The sequence below is a fragment of the Vombatus ursinus genome, unplaced genomic scaffold, assembly GCF_900497805.2.
Source record: "Vombatus ursinus unplaced genomic scaffold, bare-nosed wombat genome assembly UNPS02014772.1, whole genome shotgun sequence".
In the NCBI taxonomy this organism is placed as follows: Eukaryota; Metazoa; Chordata; class Mammalia; order Diprotodontia; family Vombatidae; genus Vombatus; species Vombatus ursinus.
In genome coordinates this window covers 21,305,028-21,316,224 of record NW_020954550.1, presented here as the reverse complement: position 1 = coordinate 21,316,224, position 11,197 = coordinate 21,305,028, and the positions used below count along the sequence as shown (strand labels likewise).

The following is an 11,197-nucleotide window of genomic DNA, read 5'->3' as shown; positions in this document are numbered from 1 at the left end:
CACGGTGATGTTTTGACTTGTTTGTCAACTGGATTTAAGTGAGTCAGAGTTGCACAAGTCGTCAACCTCACTCTCTCTTCTGGAGTCATTGAAGCCCAGTGGCAAGACAAAAGTCAAGATGACTGTCGATGGCCCAGAATGCAGTAGGTTACCTTGGCACCTTTGGTGTGTGACCAAGCTCAAAGCACTCCACCTGCTTCAGCCACCTTCACAGTGGCTGGAACAAACTCTTCTTATCTGCCCATTGGGCCAGGGGAAGTCTTTACATGCTTGGGGTAAACATCCCCTAACTCACTGAGGGATTTGAGGTCTGTTGGTTACCCTCAACCTGGGTTAGCCTGTCTGCCAAGACCGTTTTACCAGGGTGTGGCTGCTGTACTTGTGGCTTCTTGGAGCCACGGGTGAGAGCTGGGTGACAGGTGGACACCAAATGCGGATGAGCAGCCCTAAAAAGGGGCATTTACCCCCGTCTGGCTAGGATGGGCTTGATAAAGGCTGCCTTTCCTTGGAAAAAAAAAAGTGATGGTAAAACTTTAAAAAACCCCTTATTTCCTTTGTACAAATGTACTTTTCTATTGCCACATCTAGTCATGAAGCTTATCCTACCAAGTCTCAATACCCAGCAGGCTTCTTTACATCTTTCACTCACACTCTAAATACTAGGGTGTAGAGGTGATGACAAAAGTTTAATTTTTGCCTCCTTTTCCTTTTCCTGTTACTGTCTGAGAATAACTGCGTACCTTTATTTCTATTCTGCCTGTCTGCAGTATCTGGTCAGTCCCTCCCCTTCTTCGCCCCCTCCCCCATTCAATTTAAATCCTTTTGTCCTGAATCTCAAGATATCAATTTTCTCATCTTAATTTTAATGACTTGCTCATAGCGCTAAATAAGCTGGGACAAAAAAGAATTATGGTTATCAAAAGAAACATTACTGCGATCCTTCCCTGGCATATTTGAATATCTTCTGCCATTTCTAATGACCTGCTGACATTTTAAGCTCAGTAAACTTCAGTTTCAGGCAGTTTTATGAGGGTGAAAGCAGCTTGTCTCCTTGCATGGGACGGCAGTGTCTATACAATTTTCCCCCGAAATGGATTCTGGAAAGGCACCATTTCTAGGGATGGCCACAGGTGGCACAGTGATAGTGTTTGCAGCTGCTAGCACATCCCTGGGAGAAAATGATTTTGCCATGGGATCATGGGAAACTTCTGTTGGAGAATCAAAAAGGTGGCAAAACTATTTGCCAAATTATAATCAGCACCAATATTTGGGCCAATGAAACATCAATTACCCTCTGATGAATACTACTATCATGCTATGTTGGTATTTTGAAATACTCAGAGCACTTAGTTCATGTTTCCTGAAACTTGCTTTTCTCCTCTTGCTTAATCTAACAAGAGTTACAAATGTTTTCCATCTGGATGGAAGCCTTAAATGATGGCGATCACCCAAGAACATGAAAAAAGGTTTACTTCTTAAATTTATTTAAAGGTTCACAGGCACAATGTGTAAGGAAAATTATTCAATATCACATTTGGAGTAACAACAAATGATGGTTGTGACGTGTTTATATGTGCATTTGCCTGCAAATTTCAGAGCACACTATTATATTTTGTGGGAAAGGCTTCATGAACATAGGATCAGAGTTAGGTGTGGGAACAGCAGAATTAGCAAGTGAACAATTTTTGGGCATAGTTTACATGAAAACTGCTCAGAGCTGGGATATAAAATAAAAGGGGGCAGAGTGCAAAGATATAGTGCTAATCACAGCATGGAGTACTAGGTAATTACCCATTTATGATTATAATAGGTTAGGATATTTGAATAATTTTTAAAAATTTGATTAGCTTTTGAAAAATAATTTGTCCTTATACCTTTTTATTCTTAAGTGCAGCTTTTTGGCATTTATATGACATTTATAGCAGTTTTTATATTCTCTAGGGCTTAGCAAGGTTCAGTGAATTTAGCAATGAATTTGAAGTCAAGGACCTAGGTTGAAATCCTAGCTCTGCTACTTACAACCTCTGTGTGACCTTGTGCAAGCTATTAAATGGCTCCAGGCCTCAGATCCTCTTCTGTAAAACGAAGGGGTTGGACTCAGTGACTTCCGAGGTTGTTTACAGCTACACTTATCCCTTCCACGTGTGAGGGGGTAAGAGTGTGATGACCCCCTTCCGACCCTCCATGATCTGGAAAAACTGCGTGAAAGTTTCTGGCCCTTCCTTTGTACCAGAGAAGCCTGAATTATTATGGTACTGAAAGATAAAATAAATTGATATTGTATAATACCGTGCATATATTTTATGCATTTCTGAGCTTCTAAACTTTCTGTGTCATCTGCTTGCCTTTGTGTGTCTGTGGCTTCCATAAAATTTCTATTTAATTTCTTATGCCAACTCAAGATACATCAAAACCTAGATGGAGAAAGTTGTGATGTGGAAGGGATAACTGTATAAATCTTATGTTCTTATGAAGCTTACACAGAAAGGATACAAGGGCTTCATCAAATGGCCTTTATTATAATTTTCTTAACATTACTTTCATAATAGTGGTAATAGATCAAGCCATATAGTACACTACTCTGCAATGGAATTGTCCCTGGAATTCCTGATTAAAAAAAGAATTTAATTAATTATTATAAAGGGTTTATGCTGACCTTTCTGTTTTAATCAAAATCAAGGATATAATCAAACTCTTTGTACTACTGACCTTTACAAATACAGAGTAATTTAAAAATCATCTCCATTTAGCTTTGGTAAGTACTTCTGTACTTAGATCTGGATGTGTGTGAGTGTGTGCTGTGCTGACATTTCAGTGCTGCTCTGGTTTTTCTAAAGTGTCATGAAAAGTTTGTCCCGTTAGCTAGTAATGACCACCTCAGTGCAAGTATCTAAGTTCTTGACTTGCAGAAAGTTAAATTCCTGTGCTGCCCATCTCACTGTTCCCCATTCATTGGAATAGTTTTGTGTCGCATATTAATGACTTTCAAACAGTTAACCCATCCCAATGGAATACTTTATTAAAATGGGAAGCAACTAACGCAACTTTAAACACAAAACACACGAGTTTTAAAATCTGCTACTTAAAGAACACATCCTTGAGAAAACATAGCAATATAGAGAAAGTAAAATGATGAAACATGAAATGGTATCGTAGGACCCCTTCTTGACTTGATGACATCAACTAGTCACCTGGCTCAAGTTTTGGAAGTTCTACAATGTAGTCATTCTCTTTCTACAGCTGTGGTTTTGGTTGGCTTAAGTTTGTATGTGTGTGTGTGGGTGAAACAATGAAAAGTTGTAAGTATTTGAACTTCAACTCAATTTAATCCAAATGTCCCAAACTATTTTTTTTTCAGGTTTTCAGATTTTAATATTACAAATGAAAAAATATGAAATGTGAATTTGTGTGCCAGTTTTGTGGGGAGGGGGGCGAGCATGCTAGTAGTGTTCACTGTTACCATTCCAGTTTTAGTGTGTGTGCTGGCAAAACAAGTGCTGCCTCAAACTATATGAGATTCTACCTAAATTAATCCTCCGGTTAATGAAAGCTTGTTACACTTATACATATATATACATATATATATATGTATATATATATATATATACACACACACATGTACATATATATACATATATATGTCTTAATTTCGTAATTGTGTCTTTTCAGTAGAAATCAAGCTTATCAGATTGGTTCTTGTAACATCCTTAATAAAGTTTTAGCAAATAATATGAAAACAAGTATATACAAATGTACAATTAATGATTTTGCTAATTATTTTCATATTAACTCTCAATTTTCTATCATATACACAATTCAGCTTATTTGGCATAAATGTTGGGCATCTTCCTAGATGAACCTAGATTAATATTTTTAAAAAGACAAAAACAGGTTTTTTTACATTTTAATGAATGAAAATTTCTTAGAACTTTTATTCTTAAAATGGCTAAATATTTAGCACGATATCTTTTTCCTACTAATAGGGCTAGACCTTGGACATTAGTAGTAACTATTAGTTAAAATTTAACAGTCCTAATAATAATAAACTAGTGGTAGCTGACAAAATTTTTTTTCTGCAAATGGGCAAATATACCTCTTGAATTCACCCTCCTCCATGAAGAGGTTGTTTTCCATATAAAGTGTCATTGTTTTAATCTAGAATAAAGTCATCCTGACTCCTAATATTTAAAGACAATAATAAATCAGTGGTTTAGAAGTATTTTTTACAGAATCATTTTTCTGTAAACAAACCAGATCTGTCAAATTTGTCATACATATTCAATGCAAGTATAAAGACATATCTTCTTTACATATCTCCCAGGATAGTAATTTAACATTAAAAACAAGATTGTGGCTTTTTTTTCCTCTTTGGATAAAATGCAAGTGAAATATTAATGCCCAAATGCATTTTTATCTTTTGGATGTCCATTCTGTATGTGAAAACCTGGTAAGGAAAATGAATCTCTGCACAAAAAGCAAGTTTCCATCTAGATTCGAGCATGTCTTAAAGAATCCAGCTAATTGGATTCATTCTACTATATTAAACATATACATATTATATAAAATGTATGTGTGTGTATGCATGTGTGTCTCATTGTACATCTTGCTCACAAGATGCTCTCTTAAAATGACTCACACTCCCCTAAAACTCTAAGAACTACAAAGAAGGAAAGGGGAGAAGAAAGGAAAAGAAGGGTGGACAGATATATTATTTCAGGCCAAAGGCTTCATATTACGGCTGAGTCTACAAGGTCACCCGAATTGAGTAACCTCAATCAGGTTAACTAACTATCAAAACTTTTTTAGTATTCTATTGACTGGGCATTTTGGTGCCATGTAGACATAGATCATATACTATGTAGACATGACAAATTTCCATGCAGCCCTTAATGCTCAATGCCTCGCGTGATAGATAGCCTTTAGATGCTGCGATAGATAAACTAGTCACACTAGTTCAATTTGAACATTCTGCTTAGAAAGACAAGAACCAGATTGTCAGTTCAGAAGACAGAACTACATCAGGCAGTTAAGTGCTACTTTTAAAGGTAGACTTTTCCCTGAGCTTTTTGAGGAAGATTAAAGAGCACCCCAAATTTATTATAAATCCAAGTTTAGTCATCCAAGTTCCCTTCTGCATGAGATGGTCTAAACAAAAAAATTAGGTATCTGTACTCACTTTAAGATTATGCCTCCTAATTGCATTGTTACACGTGAATGTAAGAATGCTTTACTTAAATAAATCAACTCTTAGAATGAGAAACTGGTTAAAAAAGTTTTCATACCTTTTCTACTTATCATAACCTAGCTAGTCATAAGTTAGATCTCATCTTCACAGGTGGAACTTTTTTAGCGGGGGGCGGGGGGGGAGAGGAAAAAAGGGGTAAGAAGCAGTAGGGTTGAGCAGAAAGGGATAGAATAAGAAATTATACTTAATATAACTTCAAAGTAACTGGTGGAGGAAAACCAGGCATTTAAATTGTCAGTCCCTAATAATGCAAATTTGGGCAAAGAGTAATGTAGCTGGTTTGATATTGCAAAGAATAATCAAAACAAGCAGATAATTCTCGTTTTGTATCCATTATTATAACCATCAGAAGGGAACATAAGTAGTAAGAAAACCACTTTGGTCTGCTGTTTTTATTAGAGTAGTCGTGATGGTTATAGTAGTGCAAGACTATGGCATTTACACAAATCTATTTTCAGTCTGTATTTACAAAGCCTCAGGGAATAAATGTTAAGACTACTGATATATACTGATTATGCCAGTTTTGTTATAGCCCCTTGGCAAACTCCCTATTTGTTTCTCCCTCCATGTTCTTCCTTTGAGGAATGCCATGCTCTGCCAGGTCTCCTCAAGGGAAATCCTATACTTCTTTCAAGATCTTCAAGACATACCTACTCTGTGAACACATCCTACTGAAAACTTTTTCCTTACTCTGAAATTTCATGGCTCTGCCATCTTTATCACAGTAGTCTGCATTTCTTTACATTCTGACTTTAAATTTTCTAGTGTTTTCTACAAGTCATCTTAACTGGATTGATTATATTCTGCACAGTGCCTAATCCAGCTCTGAACATATTTTAGGCACTTAAAGGTTGCCACCAAGTATTTATTCATCCTAAGATTGTTTAGTTTAAAAAAATTAGATTCTTTGTTTATATATAGGAAAACAGAATACACTTTTATCAGTACACTTGTATATCAGACCAATATACAAGGATCCATTTATAAAGTTATTTTATATGTTACTCTGATTAGGAGAAACATTATCTTAGGGATTTAAATAAAATAAAACTTTATGAGTTTCACCTATTTAAAAGAAATTTTGCAAAAAATGTTAAACTTTAGCATAGAAGTAGTAGGAACAGAAACTAAGTGAAATCCAAAAGTAAAGGAAATAATCAGCATCTATTCTTTTACCTGGGATTGTTAAGAAATCAAACTAAACAAAAAATGCCACACCTCCCCCACCCAAAAAAAACCTTCATCTCCAAATTGTTTGTGTTTTACCAAAGTGCAATACCACTAACAGAAACTCTACTCATAGTAAATCTGATAAGAAATATGATATGAAAAAAAATAGTTAAAAAAAAACATTACTACTCAATTCAGCACCTACTTTGTTAAAAGGCACTGTGCCATATGCAGGGACATATAGAATAACAAGAGTTCCTGCCTGTCCTCAAGGATCTTAGAATCTAAGGCAAGGCACCTAACTTATCCTCCCATACATACAAAAGGTAGAATGGAATAATGGCCAGGGAAGCATCTTTAAGTACTATAAAGACAATGGTGTCATACTCAAACAGAAACTGTATACAAGGATCTGGTGAGCTGCATTTTGAGTTAGTTTTATAATGTAATATTATCTATTTTCATTGCATTTTTATTTTGTGAAATATTTCCCAATTACATTTTAATTTGGTTCAGGCCACACTTGGGAATTTAATGCCACTTCTGATGTAAGAGATAAAAGGAGAGATCACTTTAAAGGAAATAAAATTTGGATAGATGGTTTATTTGTCAAAATTTGGAACTTTGTAGGATCTATATTTAAGTTCCACTTTAAAAGGCAGTTATGCCACTGAATTTTTTAATCTGAGACAAGTCATTACTAGTTGAGTCTTAAGTTGTATATAGACTCACGGAATTTTCCCAGGGGTAGGGAACCCGTGACCTCAAGGTTGAGGCCTGTACCAGAAAAAGGAATACTGTTTAATTTCCAAAATGATGAGACTGGCAAAGATCTAGGGTTCCTAACTTGGAGTCTGTGAACTTGATTTTAAAAAATATTTTAATAACTGTATTTCAATATAATTTGTTTTCTCTGTATTTTATTTTGTGCATTTAAAAACATTATTTTGATAAGTTGTTTAGGTTTCACTAGACAACTAAAAGGGGCCATAACACCAAAAGGTGAAAACCAGTGGCCGAGCTGATTCTATTTATGTGAAATGAAATCTTTTCCAGGTCTACAATTCTATGACTCTTACTAGTCTTTTGGCAGGGGAAGGAAACTGAATGTCTCAGCACATGAGAAGTGAGGATTGTCTATTAAATGAAATCATATATGTGAAAACATTTTAAAAAGGAACTTTAAAAAAAATTGGGTCTGTGATTTCATCACTGTACGGACCTCCCTAGTGAGGAAAATCCTCTACTAAAGCAGACCAGGAGCACCTCTTCTGAAACTTACAGTCTCTTCAAGGGTTTCCTGGGGCAGTCAGAATGTATCAGAGGGGATATCTGAACCCAGGTCTTCTTGACTCGGAGGCCAGTTCTACATTCACTAGGCCAGATGGCCTCTTTGATAAGTATAAAGCATTAAAATGTAAGGATTACATACTCACAAAAACAAAGTGGGAAGTCTAGTGTGAACAATTAACATGTTGAAAATAGAATTTTATTTCATCTTGAAATAACCAGTTCACTTTAGCTTTCTAGTCATACTAGACTAGTAACCTTTAGGCAGAGCCACATCTGAAAGTCTGTCTGATTTCTGTAACTCAAATCTTATAAAAACAGAAACAGCCTACCCCTTCCTTCGATAGCATGAGTCTACTTTGCTGCTGGCAAGCTGTTTCTCATTTCAAGCTCTAACAAGTATTTATCCAATCTGTCTGGCCTACTTCTACCTTGTTAAAATACGGCTAGTAGAGAATGGACTTTTAGGGGGTGATACAAATGAATATGTGAAACACAAAGTTAAGCCAGCAGTAAAGAAGAGGTAGCTCCTAGGCCCCTGAAAGGTAAGACAGCATATAAAAAGGCTTTAAAACAAGTCCTTAACCACAAGACAGAATTAATGAGGCTGGGTATGCTTACTTCCCATTCTACCTCTGGACAGTTCTTGGTATCTTGTTAAAAACACTCATTTTAGTAAATAAGTAAACAGCATTTTGGTGATGGCAATGATTACAATTCTAGGAAAATCACTACATTGGGGTTTTTTGTTTTTTTGGTTAGTGAATAGTGACAATTAGCATCAAATGAGTCAAGTGCTAAGAAAAAACCAGTAATTTTTCAATGCTGCCTGCTTAAGAGAAAAACACAAAATACATTAAATGACAAAAATTTTAAAATAAACATAAAAGTTTAGATAAAGTGCTTCTCTAACCACATTTTCTAAAGCCTGATAAGACTCTATAATTTCAAAATACAACAGAGAAATGTTAGAAATTTAAACCTCTGCAAACTACAAGTGGCTTATAAAAATGCCTAAAGCAGTTTGCAGCATTTGATCTCTCCAATGAACACTCGACAAAAATGAATTTGCCTAAATGTGGCTCATGACAGCAGGACCACAGTCATTTCCTCTTCCCAATCCTTTCCCCTGCCCAGTCCACTTCAGCGAAGATCATGTTCAGTATATAATACAGAAAATGGAAATCGAAGCTTTTTAAACTGCTAAGATGGAGGATCCACAATTTGAGTTCTGTGGTAACAATCAATGGCATCATCATAATTGAAAAAGAGTCAACTTAGGCCTAATTTATTTATGGTTGCAGTACATAATAACAAGATTGACCATTTCTGTGGCATGCAGAAATCAGTCTTATTACATGTAACTCATTTGTTAATTACTTTATATTATTAAAACATGAAAACCAAACATATCATTCTTCACTTAAAAAAATCTTCCTAAGCTCAAATATCTGCACTTTTACTATTCTTAGAATGACTGACTGTCTTAACAAGATCAGTAAATTTCTGAGTCAGTATGGCCATGCCGACTGCTTAAATGCCCTCTGTCTTCTCAATAACAAAATAAAAATGAAAAGTTTGACTTAAAGAATTTTAGACAAGTTTTTTCTTTTTAAAATGCAAACATCCTGAAGCAGCACAAATTTAACTATTCAGACAGGATGCAAAACAGTTCACGTAGTGCTTCATGTAGAATTCCAGTTATTCTGGAAGAGAAATAGCCCATTTTAGTAAGAGTATGCTTTAGTCCCGGAGGTCAAATAACCACCTTTGATAAGTGATGTTTTTATCTGAAGTCACAGATAAAAGTATACTTAGCTTTACTTTACAGGAAAACAGTCACTGCTTAAGTCTTAAGAGGAAACAGCCTCCCTCACTGAGGCACGTAGCCACCTTGTCTTACAGTCTGAGGTAAATAGCTTTTAGGCATTCCTTCATCAGTTGCTGCCTCTAACCCAATTGTTTCAAATCTCTGAATTTGTCCGTCGTTACTTGCACCAAAATTATCTGCTGCAGAAATGTCTTCAAAATCTTTCATTGGTCCAGATCCAGAGGACTGTGATCTCTGATCTGACATCTGTTGCTGTGTAAGTCTAACAAAATCTTCCTCATTCACTGAAGAAACCTGCTTTGATCTTTCAAAATGTGGTAAATCTGGACTGATTTCATCTTGATTACAGTTTTGTTTGAAATACTGCTGCCTGGGTGATGCACCATCACCACTTCCTCCATTCTCTACGATCTGTAGGTCTTCTGGTCGTTCCTCTGAGTCCAACAAAGGCTGGGTGGACTCAGACCTTGAGAAGACCTGAACCGATGGAACCTGGTGCCTGTAGCCACTATGGACCACAGTAGAATACTGCACCGTGCTTGAAGTGTTTTGTCCAGATTCACTTTCATCATTACTAGAGATGCTTGGCCTAGAAGATGACATGCATGAAGAACCTCCAATGCCACTACTATGCCCCTCAGTAGTTATTTTTTCCTTTTTGAAGAGATCTAATGACTTTAGATCTTCTGGAAGATGCTTTTTTTCATTTGCTTCTATTTCCACAACACTGACATCAGTGTCAGTGAAATTGCCTTCTGGGTACATCTGATCTTTGGGATGCAAATTGTGCTGAGAAAGAGAGAAAACAATCTATTTTTATGGTGTACATTCATGCTATTTTTTCAGGAATAAATAATAAAACATGTATCCTATGAAGAGTTATGAAAGTATGTTCAATTCACAAATCTACGACTTCATTTGAAATTTTTCCAGCTTTCATCAGGTAGACTGAAAATTCACTAAATGAAAAGTAATCTAGACGAGTCTGCAAACAGTGAATTCATTCTGGTTCAAGAATATGAATCGCTTTAAGCTCCATGAAGGCAGGGACTATTCTGTACCTCCAGAACCTAACATAGTACCTTACAAATAGTAAGTGCTTAATAAATGTACATGGAATTGAGTAAGATCATAAAAGTTTCCTGAACCTTTCCTTCCATATTATTTGCAGTTATATTTCATAAACCAAAAGTCCTACAAATTAGATTCTATATATATTAGAAAATGACTGCAAGATTCTATCTGGACAGAAACCAAGAAATCTGTGGATCATAAAGCCAAACTTTTACTTGGATGGAAACTTTTGGGTACATACTGCGGAACATGTATATATGCAGACACACATGTATTTTATGCATGTATGCCTATACAAATAAGTATCTTCCCATCTGTTAAATGTTAACAGGGTAGTAGGTATGACTAGAAAATTTATTCAAGAAAAGATTACTGCAAAATTATTTAGGCATCTAGCCAAAGGGAACTTGCCACTAAAAACAAAACGAAACAAAACAATAAACCCCTAAGCCCATCAAATTGTTCTAACTGTTAGACAATAGTACTTCGCATAATAATAAAATATGCTATGATGGTACTATCAACCTGGTAACTATGGGAGTTTCTTCAATTTTTATCAAACCTTTTACTTTTGGTCAGCCAAATTT

At 35.7% G+C, this 11,197-nt stretch overlaps 1 protein-coding gene across 5 annotated transcripts in view; it reads right to left on the bottom strand.

Moving 5' to 3' along the window:
* Positions 1 to 2,993: 2,993 nt before the first annotated feature.
* IL6ST (interleukin 6 signal transducer) overlaps positions 2,994 to 11,197 on the bottom strand; it is a 45,561-nt gene continuing 37,357 nt past the window's right edge. For all 5 annotated transcript variants that reach the window (XM_027863482.1, XM_027863484.1, XM_027863483.1 and 2 more), the window contains one exon: positions 2,994 to 10,325. In XM_027863482.1, the coding sequence (XP_027719283.1) occupies positions 9,579 to 10,325 (747 nt within the window). In that variant the 3' untranslated portion in view covers positions 2,994 to 9,578. The remainder of the gene's footprint in view (positions 10,326 to 11,197) is intronic.